The sequence below is a fragment of the Haliaeetus albicilla genome, chromosome 11 (genome assembly GCF_947461875.1).
Source record: "Haliaeetus albicilla chromosome 11, bHalAlb1.1, whole genome shotgun sequence".
NCBI classification, from domain to species: Eukaryota; Metazoa; Chordata; class Aves; order Accipitriformes; family Accipitridae; genus Haliaeetus; species Haliaeetus albicilla.
The window spans coordinates 1,128,075-1,148,061 of NC_091493.1; the positions used below are offsets into that span (position 1 = coordinate 1,128,075).

General features: G+C 37.8%; 2 protein-coding genes across 6 annotated transcripts in view; one reads left to right on the plus strand and one right to left on the minus strand.

Annotated features, from left to right (window-relative positions):
• The window catches only part of CTNNA3 (catenin alpha 3), a 531,540-nt gene that overhangs the window by 295,983 nt on the left and 215,570 nt on the right, over positions 1-19,987 (minus strand). The window lies entirely within an intron of this gene.
• LRRTM3 (leucine rich repeat transmembrane neuronal 3) overlaps positions 410-19,987 on the plus strand; it is a 90,002-nt gene continuing 70,424 nt past the window's right edge. For 2 of the 3 annotated variants that reach the window (XM_069795732.1, XM_069795733.1), the window contains exon 1: positions 950-2,786. In XM_069795732.1, coding sequence (XP_069651833.1) covers positions 1,206-2,786 — 1,581 coding nt within the window. In that variant the 5' untranslated portion in view covers positions 950-1,205. The other variant, XM_009925748.2, reaches the window with a different exon arrangement.

Consider the following 19,987-nt stretch of genomic DNA (forward strand, 5'->3'; position numbering starts at 1 on the left):
TCACCAAAAAATAGTGAGTTATTGCAAAAAGGTCATGTGAACACATGTCTAATGCAGTAAGAAAAAAAAACCCTTAGGACCGAAAATTTGTATCTATGTCCTACAAATGTCATGTTAGCCCTTCAGACAAAAGTCTCAGCAGCACATGCTGAGCTATTAAGTTCAAGGATGCAAAACAGCTTTCACAAACAGCAACAGAGACCAAGAGGATTTGGATATTTCAGCACACCTCACTAGTTTACATCGAAGCTGACCATTCCGCTTCTATTAGTCACTCAGAACAATCACTCTTTTCCCAGCAGAGCTTACTCATTTGCAAGATAAAAGGAAGACATTTCTGCACATGCCCATAATACTCTTCACCACTGGGGGCAGCTTTACATAAGACTGCATTCGCCGAAACCAAAGCAACAGTCGGACGGAGCTTTCAGAATGACAGTATGCAGAAGTGAGCAGAGCTTGTTCGTTGTACGGGCTTATTCTACCTTCTATGCTACAAAGCAGCTTCCTAGCCGGATCGGGTACTAAGTAAGGGAACTGCTGTGCTATGGAATACAGATGTGTGAATTCAGATAGCTAAACGGTGCTCGGAGGAATCTAACATGCTTTCCTATAAAGAGAAATTTTAAAAGCCAGGTTCCTAACTATAAAGATGCAAAAACATAATATCCATGAAGATCCTATTACCTAGGAAGAACTTGACATTTTGCTGCGAATGCTGTGTTGGGATTGATTTATTCTTGGAGTGTTCTGCATGGCTGGCAAAGAATAATGTTCCAAAATCGGTCCATCTCCCAAGGGGTCCAATTTTTCTTCCTGGGTGTCAGCGAGCCCTGACTCACTACAGTGCAGCTGACAGGGGCTGCCATGCTTGTGGCACACTAAGCAAAAAATAAAAGACCTAAGGACGACCTTTGAACAACACAAAGGATGGGTATGTTTTTCATGTTATTTTTTTTAATGTATAGTTCATAGCCACTGCATAGCCTGTGCTTTAATTACTCCATAGACTTGCCTTGATGTGATTTGTTATTACAGTTAAACTGCTTAGGGATTACACCTTTTACCCAACTGCTTTTCAGTATTTATATAAAGGCATTCTTTAAAAAAATCTGAGTAAAGAAAACAATGTGAAAAGAAGTTGAGTCGAGCTAGGGATTTTTAAATGATTGTTGAAATAAAAGATTTTAGCATGATTGAAAGAAATGACTGATGTGTGGGGGGATAACTTTTCTAAGTTGTTTTTATTTCCAGGTTTCAATGTAATTAGGCTACTGAGCGGATCAGCTGTAGCTCTGGTAATAGCCCCTACTGTATTACTGACAATGCTTTCTTCTGCTGAACGAGGATGCCCTAAGGGCTGTAGGTGTGAAGGCAAAATGGTATATTGTGAATCTCAGAAATTGCAGGAGATTCCCTCAAGTATATCTGCTGGTTGTTTAGGTTTGTCCCTTCGATATAACAGCCTCCAAAAACTAAAATACAATCAATTTAAAGGTCTTAATCAACTCACCTGGCTCTATTTAGACCATAACCACATCAGCAATATTGACGAAAATGCTTTCAGTGGAATACGCAGACTAAAAGAGTTGATCTTGAGTTCCAACAGAATCTCCTATTTTCTTAATAATACCTTCAGACCTGTGACAAATCTCCGGAATTTGGATCTGTCATACAATCAGCTGCAGTCTCTGGGATCTGAACAGTTCAGGGGCTTAAGGAAGCTGCTGAGTTTACATTTGCGATCCAATTCCCTAAGAACCATCCCTGTTCGAATATTTCAAGACTGTAGGAACCTTGAACTGTTGGACCTGGGTTATAATCGCATCCGAAGTTTAGCAAGGAATGTCTTTGCAGGCATGATCAGACTGAAAGAGCTTCATCTGGAGCACAATCAATTTTCTAAGCTCAACCTGGCACTTTTTCCAAGGCTAGTCAGCCTTCAGAACCTTTATTTACAGTGGAATAAAATCAGTGTGATAGGACAAACTATGTCCTGGACCTGGAGCTCATTACAAAGACTTGATTTATCTGGCAATGAAATAGAAGCTTTCAGTGGACCTAGTGTTTTTCAGTGTGTGCCCAATTTACAGCGCCTCAACCTGGATTCAAACAAGCTCACATTTATTGGTCAAGAAATTTTGGATTCTTGGATATCTCTCAATGACATCAGCCTTGCTGGGAATATATGGGAATGCAGCAGAAACATTTGCTCTCTGGTAAACTGGCTTAAAAGTTTTAAAGGGCTGAGGGAAAATACAATTATTTGTGCCAGCCCCAAAGAGCTGCAAGGGGTGAATGTTATTGATGCAGTGAAAAACTACAGCATCTGTGGCAAAAGTACCACGGAAAGGTTTGAATTAGCACGAGCTCTCCCAAAGCCAACATTTAAACCAAAACTCACCAGGCCTAAACACGACAGCAAGCCCCCTCTGCCCCCAACTATTGGAGCCACTGAATCAAGCTCTGAACCTGAGCACGACACAGAACACATCTCCTTCCATAAAATCATAGCAGGCAGCGTGGCCCTTTTCTTGTCTGTGCTTGTGATCCTGCTGGTAATCTATGTGTCATGGAAGCGTTACCCAGCCAGTATGAAGCAGCTGCAGCAGCGCTCTCTCATGCGAAGGCACAGGAAAAAGAAAAGACAGTCACTGAAGCAAATGACTCCAAGCACACAGGAATTTTATGTAGATTACAAACCTACCAACACTGAAACCAGTGAGATGCTGCTGAATGGAACAGGACCCTGCACGTATAACAAATCAGGCTCCAGGGAATGTGAGGTATGAACCATTGTGATAAAAGAGCTTTTAAAAGCTGGGAAATAGTGGTGCTTTATTGAACTCTAGGGACTATAAAGGGAACGTTTTTCTCACTTTTCTGGCACAGCTCTTCCATGTCTCTTTTTTGTACATTCATAATACTGGTCATTTTACTCTCATACATAATCAACTCATTGAAATTTAAATACCGCAATCAATGTGAAGCCTGAGCTCTGGTTTAATACAATACCTATTGTACAAACCCTCTGCTGATTTCATTAAAGTCTCTCTTGTTTTTAAATAGAAAACTTCTTTCATAAGTAATCCACTGCACCTGCAGCTACTGTGCCTCTGTTTAGGGAGAAAATATGACAACAATGAAAAAAAAAAAAAAAATCAAACTCTGCTTCCCCCCCTACCCCTTCTTGCCCCCCAACCTAACCCCAGCCCTTGCTCCGAAACTCACTTTTTGAACCAAGAACAAACTAAGGACCCAGGTACTGTAGCAGCATCTGAATTCTGAGTTGTCAGAGCAGAGACATGGTGCAGGAACAGCTCTGAAAGAATGCCCGATTTCTGCCCAACACAAGATATAATAAAAAGCCAGTGGGGAGTTAAAGCACTGTCTTAGGACATGAGGTATCACACCAAAAGCAAAGCAGAGGGAAATCTAGGGTTAATAAAAATTTAAAAGGAAAAAGGTACAATGGGATTTACTGTACTGCATTATAATACAGTGTTTCTAGGGCTGATAACTATTAATTGAAACCTGTTTATGTGACTTCATACAAAAGGTGCCAGTGTTTATCCCTTACATCCAATTGCCTTTCAGAAAGTAGTCAAAAGGCATTCATTAAATGAGGAGCAGAAATTCCTTATTGATGTAATTAGAGGAACTCAAATGTGCAGCAGCAAAAGCAAGACCACTTCCTGCACACATTTGTTTCAGTGCTCATTAGAAATTCTCTTTTCAAGACTGTCAAAGACATTAATGTAGCTGAGGAAACCATTAAATCTGTCATTTTCTTCTTTTTCTTTTTATTTGCTGGGCTGGGCTTGTTAGGGTTTTGTGATGTGTTTTGCACACTGTCCCTCTAATATCTAAATAAAGGTTCATTACTTACAAAGCCAAACAGTGTACATTTTAGAAATACTACAACTGCAAAGAGCTTTCAGAGAAAATTGGTTACTCACTGATCTGAGAAGACTGCATCCAAAAATCCTTAAAGAAATCAGTGACAAACTATTTTTCTCTCTTAGCAAAACCTTAATGACATTATAAGAATTCACAGATGCTCATTTTTAATGTGTAGTCATTCATCAGCGGTTCTGGACAAAATACAGATTTGTAACCTGGCTACTCCCTGCTCTCCCTCTCCCAAAGTCATGTATTTTTGTTGGCTGCAGAAGAATGTAACATCCCCCATACTTCCAAATAAATCATACCTCCTATTTTGATTATCAGGAAGGGGGGGGGGGAGATGTGGAGCGGTGTTCATTCTTGAAATAATACATCAGCACCTATATAGAAGCAAGTCAGTAATTTAATTATCTCTGGTTTGTAACTTGATTTGGCTTAGTAAACTGCACATCTTCAATCACTTGGGAGGGAATGTTTCTACAAAGCAGTTTCACTGCAGCAGATTAGAAAAATCAAAACCTTAGCAGAATGTTCTCCTGAATTTTTACTGGAAAAATCCCAATCACAGCCAATCACCTTGAAATATACTAGATATGATGAAAACAAAGCTAGAAAGCATCTCTTAAAAAGAACTAATACACTTGTAGCATTTTTGGTTTGTTTTCCTTTTTTCATATAATGAAACCATTCTCATTTTCAAGGACTGTAGTGAGGAAATATCTGAGAGTAGAAGCTTGAGACTATACTGAACCCTGCAACACTGAGATCCCGTTTTACTGAGTACAAAGAGGATCCCACACAATTAATAATACAAGTCCTTGAGACGCTTTTGCAGCACTGAGCAAACTCTGATTTTTAACCTGAGCTGTACCTTGAAAGTTGCTATTAAAAAGTCAATATACATTGAATTATCTTAGCTATTATGAGATTCAGTTTTCTACCAGCAGGTCTTGGTTATCTCTGTACTGAAGGATTAGAGTTTGCTGTAAACTTCGTGTTAAGAAGCATTGCTGTACTTCTACAGGCTTTAACGTCTGCAGTGGTGACTAATATTAGGCACAGCCAAAACAAGAAAGATTTGGTCCAAAACACACATACATTCATATATATATAGATATACACACATGTATATATACACACACCATATATATAAAAAAATAAAATAAAATTTTGCTATTTAGTTTTGGGAGTGCTAACTGCAATCAGAAAATAATTTCGTACTACTAATTTAGATTTTTGCTATTTGAAAATATTCAATACATCTTCTAAAACTTCTTAATGGACTGTGATTGTGAATGAGTTGTATATAACTGAGTTTGGCTTTATATGCTTCCTTTTATGTTTCTTTAATGCCTACTTCTAACCATAACAATAGTCAGAAAGAACCAACCCACAACCTCCTACAGAAAGCAGTATCTGTAAAATTATCACTAGCTCCCTTTGAAAAATACTTAGTTATGGGCATGAAAAAGAAAATAAGGCCAGTATGTCATTAATCATAGATGGATAACAAAAATACTAATGAAAATCCAGCATGTCTATATTAAAGCACAGACATGCTTAGATCAACTAATTCATTTATTGCCTGAAAAAACAACAGATTCACTTTTCATGAATTTCCAAACACATACCAAACACAGACAAATGTGTAGTTGCTGCTATAGTCATTGATAATGAAAACACTGTCTGATTACACAAAAAAGATGCCCAGTGTAACTCTTTGAACCTTCTTGCACAGCCTGAGGCCTGAGAGCTGAGTTAAATCTAATGGCTATGGCTTAGAAAACGTTTTAAACCAGCTTCACAGCATGTTAAAACACATTACAAAACCCATGCTTTCATCTGTGCAAAGACTGCATGAACTAAGCCAAACTTTGTCTCACCACTGTCAAATTAAACACTATAGAAGTGACTTGTTTGGGTTGGCTAGGCCACCAGAGTCACAAATTCAAATAATCCTGTAGGAAACGACCTGGTCTTAGCTGAGCAACTTTCAGTCCCTGTGAAAGGCTGCCCCTTTCCTGAATACAAATGAAGTGTTAAAGCCTCAAAGATTCCATAGAATAAATTTCTTCTTTGCTTCTCTCCAGTTTGGGCAGCAGGTATCTAGAATTCTGATCCCACTTTGTCTTGGATTTGGGATATTTTGGTGCCAGTCTCTCACATAACTGTTAAAACCTTGCTGGGGTGATGCTGAGGAATCCTCAGAGGATGCACGACAGCTATGATGGCTCTTACAAACCCCTAAGCCTTCATACAAGCATTTTAGGCACCAACTTGTGGAAGGAGATGTGACCGAGTGCCTCTAATGACTTGGTTTATCCCTTAATGGATCTGATGCTGCCTACATATTCCAAGTTTAGGAGAGCAACAATGCATTTTGAAGGTGTCTGGGTTTGTTTTGTTGTGTTTTTTGGCTTTTAAAATCAATTTCTATTCCTTTTTCTAAGTCGCATATGGTGTTCTGGGGCTACCACTCAAAGTGGTAGTAGTCTTCCATGCCCATTTTCATTAGTTTTGCAGTCTACATTTATTTAAACCACACTGAGACAAATGTTAGGTGGAATCGCCAAACAAGACTGTTTCGTTTAACACCTTCTAACAATTTCTTACATTAAATGTTTACAAGGGATGTTGAGAAGACAGACAGAAGATGGCAAATAAACATGACAGATTTGAGGTAATTTGCTCAAGATCACACACCAGTTGAGTACTGGGAATATAATCCAGTCTCCTCACACCAAGACGTCCTCCCAGCCAGTGGAGTACTTGGCCTCTCAACTAAACGACCTAGCTCCTGGAATATTCAAGTGGTATTTCAGAATAATAAACCACACAGAAGGCATATCTGTGGAAAAAGAAAATAACTAATGTACTAAGCAAATTCAAGGAGACTGGTAATGTTCATTCACTGTGTTGAGATTACCTCCAGCAATTGCAGAGTAAGAGAATAATAATGAGAATGAGTGGCTTGAGCATAATGAATGCAAGCTTCTCTACTGGCTGGTAGGTTTTCATTACTCACTATCTGCACTTATACAGTCAGCACAGATTAAGGTTTGGCAATGCTCTTTTTATTATTATTATGAAACAGTGAACCTTGATATAAAATTCAATTGCAAAATGAACATAAATGTACAATATTCCTGCAAACACAATTAGAAATTTTCAGTTTGCTGCAAGCTAATGGTCTTTGCTGTCAGCCACTCAACTCTAGATAAATATTCTGTTAGATGAATTTCTGTGGAACAATAGTGACATCCAGTGGGTAGTTAGCTTAATCACAGGTATCTATTGTTTATATCAATTCACACACAGATGTGTTTGCCTTTTTACTTTGCATTCTTCTGTATCACATGGTAGTAGCATCAAATCCTTTCAGCATACTAAGTATTCAACTGTTTCTGTGTATAGAAGTCATAACCTGAATGTAGACAAATGCTAGCAAGAAATTGCCTATCCAGAGTCAGTAAAAGGCAAGAAGCATATAATAAGTAAGCAAGGACAGGAGCTGTAACAAATATGTGGCCACTGATTTAGAACTTATTACTTATAAAACAGCACTAAGTGACATTAAGATACTATAAAATAAACTCAGACTACAAACAACTCATTCAACTTCCTAACAGCAGATTAAAAAAAAAAAAAAAAATTGAGTTTAGTTTTACAATAATGAGAGAAAGATATTATTAGACATCAAAAGGAAGGGCACTCACCACCTGGGAACAAGTTAAAGTAACAGCTTCATCTTGAAAACACACAGCGTACAAAAGAGACAAGAAGCAAATTACGAAAGATCAAATTCACAAGCAATAATAAAGCCAAACAATGAGAAACTCACCAGTGACATGAATATGCAGCATATTTCCTTGGGCAAAGGTTGCTTGCAGCAGCCTCTGGTATGTTTTGCAGCAACAACTTTAGGCTTCAGAGTAACTCTATGCCAATGTTACTGGCAGTAATTTTAAACCACAGTGAATGACAGAAACGAATGAAATCAGGATTATAGCTCTGTTGATAACAGACAGATTTCATTTCCCTTAAGATGATGCACAAGAACTCATTTCACTCCACGTTGAATGAAATACAGTTGTATTTCTAACTTTTTATGTACTTAGGTGCCTTTGGAGGTCACCTATCAGTCCATGACATGTAGCCTTGATTTTTATTCCTAGCTGGGCTTTCTAGAATGGGTGTCATCACAGTGGTACAGTATAGGATTTTGATGCAATTTTCAGAATTATAGTCAAACTATTTCTTGGCATAACTGTGAATGGAAGACAGTAGGGCGCAAAAGAAGTAAAAAGTGACTGAGTTCAACAGCTATGAACAGATCATCAAGGAGGTCATAAATTAATAAAAAGGAGTTTATACAAGACACTCTGGGATGGCTAGCTGTAAGTTGATGGCCAACATTTTACCTACCAGAGAAATTGCAAATCTCATTTAGAACAAGCACAAACATCGTAAAGGCAATAACGAAAAAAGATTTGCAAGTAGTAGGCAGTAACTTTTATTTGACCAACCCATCATAGAAATCACATCTCCCTACAATTCTTGTCTTACTCGTATTGTTAGACTATCATGACTATAGCATTAGCATTCTAATGTAAGAATGAGCATTGTTTACTGAGAAGGGACAGAAGGGCAGTTAATCCCCATTTATTAACTTTTTCTTTCTAAACAGCTTAATGAAATTTACTGATGTTATTACAGGAAACATTTTATATTCATGTGAAAAATCACAAGTTTAAGATTCTTCATTACTGAAATCAACCAAACTCTTTAACAAAACAAAATATTTCTTTCTTTACTTATAGTTTCTTACTGTTTCTCACAAACTCTTTTGCTTGCCGAGAAGAAACTGAATGACTGGAGATGTAATCTTGAAAAAGAGTTCTCAAAAAAAAGCCCTCATATGTGCTGTCTTAACCGCTGAAACCATTCCTCTCCTATGTTCCTGTGCAACTAATACACTGACCATGTGTCACAGTTTATATTCTTGACTGAATGTTAAATTTCTATTGCTTCAATACTAGCAGTAGCACTGAAATCATGTAGGACTTCGTAATTACAGTTCAACCTTGCAAATTCTCAAAGTGTTTTGGAGCAGCCAGACTCTATTAATACATCATAAGGACATATGAAAATCAAACATCCTAATTACTCATCTACTTATACTCCAAACAAGGACATAAATGCATTACAAGTTTTTTTGCTTCACTACACCATTGAGAAAATCATCTGGCCAGTTCTGTGTGCAAATCCTTTTCTTCTTCAAACTAACAAAACATTTAACTAGCTAGGTCTCTCCGGAACTTAATTGCTTAATGCTGAAAGAAAAAAACCTAAACACATAGATATTGGCAGCAGCCTGCAGAAGTTGTCATCGTGAACTCGGCCTTTATTAGTTATTCTCACTTCAAATCCAGCAGTACCTCCTATACTTGTCATGTATTATACCTGCGCTATATCCCATAGTGTGATGTAGTAACTGTATGAAAACTTTGCATTTTTATGGCCACTTCAGTTCATGTGCAAAACTATACCGAGAGATGGAAAACAGAAAAGACTCAGAAAAAGGACTGCATATGGCTTACAGTGCTAGAAAAAGTTAGGGAGGATCACTCAGCCTTTCCAGAAGTTAAACAACTGGTTTTAAAAGAGAGAAAATTACATTCTAAAGCAAAACTAGAATGTTAAATAAATGTTTGTGCATTTCTTAAAAGTATTTTAAGCATTTATTTTTAAAAAAATTGCTACTGTCTGAATCTGGGCATATTTAAACATCAAACAAAATCTTCTCTAACTTTTATTTCACACCTAACTTAAAGAGAGGCAGAAATTACCTTCTTATAATGTAAGGCACCTCTTTCTGAAGCTGTGGGACTGAGCTGATATGGGAATAATCAAAATATATTTCATCTTACTATTTTCTTATTTCTTGTATGATTATTTTCAACATCTGTAGGAATGATATGATACTACTAACTGGTACGTGTTCACTATTCTAGCTGAGCACATTCTCCTGGCATTTATTTTTTGCTTCATGACAAATCATAGGTTGTGTTGTTGGGTCTTCCGTGTGCCCTTTATGGTCAGGAACAACTTACTGAATGTTTGAATACCAGTTCTTTAACTAGTGTCTATAATACTTGGTGTCATAGAACTCATGATTCTGATTTTAAATTAGGCACTTATATTTTCCACTTCCTTAAAGGATGCAAAACGCACAAATCAACTTCAAAATAATGTAATGAGATTACCCCTTCCTGGTTCAGCTGTAACTCAGGGGAGAAGACATTCACAAAATGTTCAAAGGTACAAAAGAAGATCTCCAGTGGAAGCTGGGCCTTCTAATCGCCTTTGTAATTCTTTCCTTCATTGCCCTCAAGATTAAAAGTAGCTGTAGGTGAAGGAAACGTGAACACTGACCATGTGTTTTGCTGGAGTGTAGATAATAAGCAATAATAATACATTAGTCATACAAGCTCTGCGGGACTGAAAATACAACCATCATAAATGGATTCCTTATTCCAAAATACAGACTTTATAATGTATATTCTAGCATACACATTGTTTCTTGTTTGCTTTTTTTTTTTCCCCCTAGAAAAAAACCACATTATGCAGAAGCATCTATTTGGCTTGTGGTAAATTGTGCAAAAGCAGCAGATGATAAAAGTATAAAAGAGGGAACACAGTTTACAAAATGCAAACTGGAGTCAAACAGAGAAAAACTTTAGACTTCACCTTAATTAGTGTTTTGTTACTAATTTTTCAGTTTCCTGTAGATTATCCTGTTTATTTTAAAACAGACTATAGGAAAGATTTTCAAAGCTGCAAATGGGAATTTAAACACCCAGATCCCACCCACTTCTTACAATAGTTGAGCACTTAACCTTTGTGACAGAACATTATCTCCTCTCCCTTTCTCCCCAGAATTTGAAATTTGAACAAGACTGTTTGTGAGGTCTGCAAAGTGCTCTGACCAGCTTAACGAATGTAGTCTGAAAAATTACCTTCCCGGAGACCTTCACAAGTTTTGTTGCAAGTGAAAGGAAGCAGTTGTACCTCAATGATGTGCAGATGGTGGCAGATGTATCTTACTAACATTGGGTGGGATGCATATTGAAAAAGGGTATATAATGGAAAATTGCCTTCTGACCTACTACAAAAGGGACTGCCACTAATTCCTGGCACACAGTTCAAATTAACTGACCTCAGAAAAACAATTACCTATGGTTCAGTTTAAAAAAGCAGCTGCAGATTCTAGAATCCGTTTTTTAACCAGATGAGTTTATTCCCCATATTCCTCACTAATAACAATCATAGTAATCTTACACAAAAATACTTAGCCAAAGTTTGAGAAAAGAATCATCTTTTCCTCTTCAAAAAAGAACACCATCAAACAATCATTCCAGCACATCAGTTTTGTTAGCAGTGCACTATTACTTGTAATATAACACTTTCATATCACAGTATTAGCCTTCCAGCCATCTATGAGTCACATCCTCAGAACAGCGCAGGCTTCATTCTACATTCCTTCATACCAGCCAGCTTCTGATCCGCACTGTGCTCTCCAGAATACATATGCATTGCATATAATAGCTATTTCCAATTCAAAAATTAATTTCATGTGATATTACACCTGTGACTCACAATGTAATAGACTTACTATGCACCTTCCAACAAAGGATCACAACAGATGGGGATGGAAACCCTTCAGTGGGAACTTTTCCTAAGGCTAATTGTACCTATAAAAAGCAGTCTCTGTACTTTTGGGACTACATGTTTAGTTTCCCCTACTTTCATTTATCCATAACAACAGCTTCCAGGCTACACTACTGATAGAAAATGGGGGCCTGCAGCAAACACTACCAGTATTATTATATGAGCTCAGAAGCTCCCATTACTACCCAATAACCTGTCCTTCATTCAAGAACAGACTGATTTACTTCAAACATACATGATGTTGGACAGCACGTTTCTATTCATCCCTAGTGACACTGGCAACACAAAATAGGTTTTCATTTTTCTTAGTAAGTCGCAATCACAAAGAATATGGGGGGAAAATTTCTAACATTTTAAATCAGAATCCTGTATACTGAATCCTTATACCTTCCCCATTTCACATAGGTGGCTTCCTGCTTATAGAACACTTACGTCAAAAATAAACTATTTGCCACAGGGGAAGCAATAAACTTTGTGTGGCAGTCTACATGTAACTGCCAGTAACCATGTTCTTTTCACTGAGAGTCTGAACTTATAACCAGTGTTCATTTTGCAGCTTAAAGAAGCTTACAGCTATGGCGTCTCAACATTCTCTTTACTTTTTTATTAATTTTTGCATATGACCTTTCTTAGGACAAACCTTGAAATATTTTAAAGTGAGAAGTTATTGCCTATCAGGCTAAGCAGACAGCAATAACATTGTAGGGGGAAAAGTGACCGAGAGCAGTATGCAGTTGCCCTTAGTTTGCGTGTACTAAAGTCCAGCAGTATTCATGGAGAACTGTTTTTATGAAAGCTTAATAAAACACTGTAACTTAAACAATTATGCATAAATCCTTGCTATCCAAAGGATACAGGTTTGTCTGTAGCCATAGCATATAATGGTAAATTCTGATCTGTTAGAGGTATCTTGTAGCAGTATAAAATAATTTGGAATCATAACATAAGAGATGCATTCTCAAATCTGAAAGCATGCTGTATTTCAACTGTAACAGTATCATAAATTAAAAATGCCTATATATCAGTAATAGTAATAAAATGCATTTTTCCAAAGCCACAGAACTACTGATACATACGCTTTGGCTTCATGTATAAACTGACATGGCAAACTCTAAATTTAACAAAGCCAATTTCTTTTAAAGCTTCATCACACTAATTACATCCATCAAGTGTGTAAAATACATTTTGTCAGCTAAGAACAGAGGACTTCAATTAAATGTAAATCCTTATTCAGCACTCTAAGCTGTTAATGGCTCGAACTCATTAATGAGATGATGAAAAGAAAATGCTCCTACATAAGACTCTGTAGTGAGAATTTATTACAAGTACTCATTATTTGCACCTAGTTTATATACTTAAGAAAGTGTCCCATATTTATGTCAACACTCCAGTATCAACACAGAAAGATACCAAAATAATCTTGCTTGTTTGCGGATGTGCTTGTATATATATTTGGGGCTTGACAGTCATTTCCAAGACAGACAACCTTGTCCCCTAACCTAGAGGGTTCCCAGAACACCCAGTGGGACACTCTAACCAGCTGTGATCTGCTGTTGATTCAACCTTTAAGACACCTTCTGTGCAGAGCTTGCTATAGCTATTTGATAACGTTTTTGCGCAGTCCCAGCAGCTTATTTGAAAAAGTATTCCGTATTCCCAAATCTTTCCTCGGCCATCCAGCAGCATGGCTATCCAAAACTGATAACAAAGTTCACCTGGTAGGTACCAAAATTCTGCCTCAGAATCAAAATAGATGAGTCTTTTAAGCTGTATAGGTGGTAAGACCTTAAGTAGGGGAGAGGAAACTTCCAGAATGGTAATTTAGGCTAAGTGTCCAGCATTGTAATTTTTCAAATAGTAGGATGAACACTAATGGCAGACTGCACAGCATGCCTGGGCTTATAAATTTTTATAATGATTTTGGATAGATTCTCTATTTGAATTAGTTCAGAAGAGCAGTGAAAAGAGGATTACAGAACTACAGGTGAACTACTAGAGCAGGATGGGGAGAGACATGAGAGTCAGAGGAACACATCCTTGTTCTCTGAAACATGCAAATTTCATTTCAGTTTAGCAACATCAGGATTTATGAATTTTCATCCTTGTTGTACACTGCAGGATCTTCTGTATGTGCTTATAACCTTAAGGAAGGTTGTTAAGGGGATTTCCCAATTGCAGGACTCCCCAAGATCAGGCTTACTTCTCACAGAAAGGAAAAGTATCATTATTTTGATTTCTTTTTCAGATTTCTCTCTCCCACTCCACTCCCTTTTTTTCCTCCAGTCTGGGCTCCTCTTCTCTTTTGATTATCTATTTCCCAGAAATAAAAAAGAGAATCCAAGGGCTACATACAAGTGTACCAGATGCCCTTGAATTTCTACCCAGTCTACCAAGTTCTGCCCCTGCAATACCTTGTTTACAAACAAACTCAGCTCCAACAGCGAGCAAGCTTTCAACAACAAAGAAATGTTAGAGACATTTTCACAATAGTTTTGAATTACTTCCCCCGGTAGAGAAGCCTCATTGATCAAATAACACGTAAAATGAGATACAGTGAAGTGATTCATGCTCAAATACTAAGAAAAAAAATAAAATAAAGCAGTTCTGAGTATCTGCACCTTCTGCAGGAACCCTATCCTGTCAATTTGAAGTGAAAATTAACATAATGTTCAAAAATTGTTATGCATGAGAAAACAAAAGTTATCTCAAATTATGGGCCTTGCTGTAACAGTATGCTGATTAGTTACAAAGAATTGAATTTTTTGTATCAATGCTTTATTGGGGCACTATATGGATACGACAGACAGGACATGTCCCTACACTGCAAAAAGGAAGCAGATCTGCCTAAGGTGAATTCCACACTAGCTTGCTTAATTACTAATTAATCTCTCCCAAATGAATTTTTTTTCATGTACTTAAAAAGGCCTTTGCAAATAGAAGTCCTCTGTTTATCGATAGGATAGTTTTCAAGGCGGACAGCTATGCTGCAGTATATAGACAACATTTCTTCAGCCGATCTGGTTAATTAAAATGCATGGTTATAACAGGCTCCCTTAGAACTGCAGCTGAATAACCCATGATCCCTTTTTTTCTCAGTACCACAGAGCACTTTGCGTCTATTTAATAGGGCTGTTTCAGGATTTAATCAAGGATTTCCAATCTACACTCTGGAACTAGGAGTCTTTCCCTTTTCAAAAGGTTTCAAATAGAACATTTTCATAGAGATCCCTTCTGAATATCTGTAGCCTGTGCTCCTTACCTGCACCTTCATTCAATTTAATGCCTGTTTTATACAATTTAATACTTCCTCTTCCACTTCTCTGCATCCACAACACAAAGAAAAAACAAACACCACTATCGCACGTTCTTTCCAGCATAAATCTGTAAGTCCAATTTTGTGGAATGAATTCAGGAGGACATATTAACAGCTTTGAAGGGGGAGGGTAACTGGGAGAACCTCAAAAGCTGATAGAAAACCTGTGCCAGGCAGTAGATGGTGCAGGACTGAAAGTGGAAATCCACCTGCTATGTAGCATTTGCTAAAACACTGCAGTGGTGCTGCATGCTAATGTAAGTAAGAGAAAGAAGAAGGGGATTTGCAGAGGAATGTTAACTTTGAAGGCATATGGGCATTAAACTGTTTGGAAAACAGGCTGGAATAAAGGAATGCCTCAAAGTCAACCACTCAAAACTAGTGGACACTTGAAAACACAGCACCTTCCTATTTCTGTTTATACATTGTAAAAATCACTGTGATAATTACAAGGCTCATTTAGTCAATAATGGCAAAACATGTGGATACCTGAAAATTAAACATCTTCAGTTCAATTTCAGTTCTGACTGTATCTGACTCAGTTCCTTCACGTGTTGGACCAGCTGGTCATTCACCCGGAGCCAATGTGGATCATTTGTGACAGTACTCTAAAATGATCCTGTATTTCAAACCTCTAACTCAAGATCTCTAGTCAAGTACCTTGACTGGGTTGGCCTATGCATCTTTTCCAAGCAGTACTGGAAGTCTCCAGTAAGTTTACAAACTACTGTATCCTTCAGAGAAAGATTATATATAAGGTCTCATCTGCTTTACATTCAGCTGTCCAATGAGCCTACCAAAAATTACAGGAAAGAAGCTGCTCTCTACTGCATATTTTCCTTTCTAACGGGCAAATTCAAGTAGACCTCCATGGTGCAGACTGCAAAAGGGGCCCTTATTGGCAAAACCATACCGAATGGGTGTTCAGGGCAGTCCGATTACCTTTGCAAATACCTTTACATTCTTTTTATGCCGCTGAAGCAACGTAGATCAGTGAAGAATCACTGCACATCCCTCTTCCACTGCTTTCATTGTATTTAAGGGTTTGTTTAATGGACAAAACAGTGTACTTTCCAGGGTCTTCAACAGCAGCATTAGCTTTCTTAGGTTAACTGTCAACTCAGTTGTGTAATATTTTAGGAAGTGTTGTTTTCCTTGACAGTAGTAACACTGACTGTAAGAAGAACAATACGTAACAGCAATAGCCTTACGCTTTCCTGTTCTATTAACATTCCAGAAATCAAAGCTTGCAGAGCCTGTGGGAAAGAAGCCAGTGACCATTATTAACCTTTGCTTTATTTTCAGCTTTTATAATTTTAGGAGTTTAATTTCAGGCTTGCAGCCTTCAGGCTGCAGAGTCTTTGCTGAAGTAAAATACAGCAAAGAAGCAAATGTGTGGCACAAGTTTAAAAAGTGCTTTTCCTGAGACCCTGGTCATCTCCCCCATCCCTAATGCAAAATAGTTTTCAAGGGATTTAACATATTTTTCCCTACTTGGAGTAAATGTGATAGAGTTTTGATTTCAAACAGATGAGGGAGAGTGAGTGATTTTCAAATCTTCACTAAGAATCCTGTGAAATTTCCACTAACTTTGCACCACAGACACTATCTGCTTTTGTAACAAATAAATGCCTCCTGGTTTGATAGTCCCTGAGAAGCCATGTTGAGTAGGCAACTCCTGACTATCTTTCAAACCCTGAATTTCTTGTCAGTGGACTGGATGAGTCAGGGCTGGAGGGATGGCTAGGACAGCATACTCATCTCTTCTTTTTTGCCATCCATATGAATCCAGCGGAAAACTCTACTGCTATTAAAAAGCAGGAAATCACTCTTGTACCCTCATTCTCTCCTTTTCTTCAACTCAGATTTGTCCACTGGAACTCAAGACAAGTTAAGAGTTTTCCAAAGCATAAGTGTCCCACAAAACTCAAAGACAGACCTTATTAAGAATGCACTGGCACGAGGACTTTGTGTGTATGGTTACCATAAAGCCACAAGGGTGTTTCAGGAAGTTTAACCTTCATAATTAATTCATACATCAAAGCATTCCAAAAGGTTAGCTGAATTTTACAGAGGACTGTCATATGCTGCAGTTCATAAATCAGCGGTATGAAAGTAGGACAGTGGTATCATGCTGACAAGAAGCCTTAGCATTTAACAATTCCTTCACTAAATAAGCATTACTTGTGATGGCTGCAACAAATCCACTCTTCTCACTATCAGCTTTTCAGCACAGGCATTGAGAAGGGGAAGGAGACTGGGAGAAGCTGCCTAACGTAGCACCTTCCCTTCTCAACACAACATACAGCAGTTGAATAGTGCCCTTTCCATAGCATCCACACACTTCTGTACAGCTTGAGGACCAGGCTGGAGAAGCTGAAACATCACGCTACTGTTGTTGAGAAACCACAAATAGCCTACACTTTACATAGATCTTCACAGACACGCGTTACACTAAAGAAACATGCAACATTACTCCTGTTGAAATTACAGTCCCTTATTAAACTTCTAGAATCATTTGGTTTAAGATTTAGAAAAATTCATGACTGTACAAGGTGTAAGGGAAGCCAGTGCTACAGGGAAAGGATGATTTCATCATAAACAGCCCTTTTTGCATTCTATTTTTCAAAGGCTCAATTGACTAAATAATATTCATTAAGCTCCTATTACACACAAAAGCTGTAGGAGAGGGCAAGCAGGCCAATCTGTTCAGTGGAAAGGAAGATGGCACCATTGATTCTTCATGTCTCCTAGAAATCAGGGTCAGGGGGTTCAGGCCATCTTGACTTGCAACTGGAAAACAGCTGATAATACCCTTTATGTCATGTCCCAAATCCTCCTCAGGGAAAAGAATCTAGAGCCACCACACACTGTAAAAAGGGTTAGGTTTTTGTTTCTGAGTTTTACAGGCTGATGGCTTTCAGTAATCGATTCTCTAAATCTTTTATATCACTGTCTTTCCTGTGCTTAATACTCCAGGTGGGAAGGTCTGGCAACAAACCCAGGCAATGTTTTGACATGCTGCAGTGTGCCACTGCAGAGGAGTCAGGCTACTGTCCACCAGCCCACAATTCCTCCCAAACCAAAGGAGGCCACAAAAGACCAAATAATTTTCACTTTTCCAAGTCAAGTCAGTCCCCCGGAGAGCCAAATATCTGTTGTGATCTTTGCTTGCTAGCCTTCATATTTGTTTATGTTTTGGGAAGTTAGTAGATAAGGACATAAAGATTTCTTCTAAATTATACGCTCAACAAGAGGACTATGTCTCTTTTGTTTTGTTTCTTTGCTTGAGGTATGCAGAAATAAATCTCATCAATCTAGCAAGTATTTTTCTTACTTGGAGTTTCAGTATCAAATATAAAAAGCCCCACTTAATTTTCCAGGAATTTCAAACTGAAAATAAACAGCTCATCAAGTCAGGTATCTATTAATTAATAACTTATAAGATTATAACATTCCTCCCCAACTGCTTCATAACAGAATTAATTAGTTGTAATTAGAAATAAATGTCACTCCTTAAAGTAATCTTAACAACAAAAATATTGAAGCACCTTTCATCAGAGAGTCTTAAAACACTCCACAAGACATTATTAATGCCATTTATACAGAAAAGACACCTGATCTGGTTTCCTTACAGGCTACGGCAGCCCTGGGAGCAGATGCTCAGCCTCCCACTGCCAGTCCCCAGCTCTGACCATTAGATCCGTGTGACTGCCTACGCCACAGAACTCAGGGCAACTTTGTTCAATCGAGCCAGAGTGGATTTCCATTTCTGTTTATACATTAAAACTGATATTCAAAGAAATACAGTTGTACATTAGCAGTATTTGGGAAAAGGGCTACTCCTCACTGCATTTTAAGAACTTTGTCAAATAGTGACCTTTTTGTGAGATGGGTGGGAAGAACACCCATCACATACAGTGATGGGTGCCCCACAACCATCAGAGCAACTTTGTAGGTTTTCCCCAAAGGCAGGTATACTGTAACTCTCAGACGTGCCAAACAGCTTTCAATGTGCAAGGGAGTCTGGATCTCCTAAACTGTGTAGCCCTTAGCTGCAGTTCAGGAAACCCTAATGGGAACTGCCTTCACACATGGTAAAAATGATGTCTTTATCTTAGCTACCGTCTAGCCCAATCACATTTTTGCTTGTCAGGTTAACATAATCTCATTTTATGCAGTGAAAATTATATATTGTCCCCTGTATATCCTTACTCCATTTTCTACAGTTTATTCATTAATATTATTTCGTTGTTTTTTCTTACTCACAAAGAAAGTGGAAATAGGGTAGGAGACATGAGTCAGATGAAGGGAGAGCAAAGGATTATGCAGCAGCAAGGGAGCAACCCCAGACACTACCATCTGAATTTAGAAAGGTACAGAATTTTTTAAATTAAGGTATAACCTTAATCCCATAATAGCACACTATCAGAAGTGTTGCTTGAAGATCTATAGCCTGTCAACCCATAAAATAAAATTACTCAGAGCTTATAATCACCACAGAAATCATGTAGGCCTGTTGTGGTTTGGCAGGCTTTCCTCCCACATTGACAAATATAAAACAGATGATGGTGGCCTACAGAACTTTAGGGAAACATAATGCTTGACAGAACAACACTGTATTGGAAAGTACTGCATATCTTTCAATAAAATAAACAAACTAAAACTCTCACAATATCTATTCCAGCAATTACAACCAACATAATAAACCCAGAGTTTCAGGTTTTTAGTTTTAAAAGATTCATTCCACTTTGTGAACCATGGCTGCTCTTTCTGAAGTGGCTCATGATCTGATTGCTTAGAGATTCATGTACAGTCAGATTACTGTAAAACTATTACTGGGAATGTCTATTCAGATGAATACTTTCTATAAATTGAGAAAATGACTAAAATCAGATTTGGTATTTATCATCTAGTAATCTAGTATTAATAAACTTTTTTTAATTAACAACAGCAGAAATTATAACTTTGTATTTATAGTGCCAGACAAAATTCAGTTTCATTGCTACCCTCTATATATTGATTTCTACTATTCGT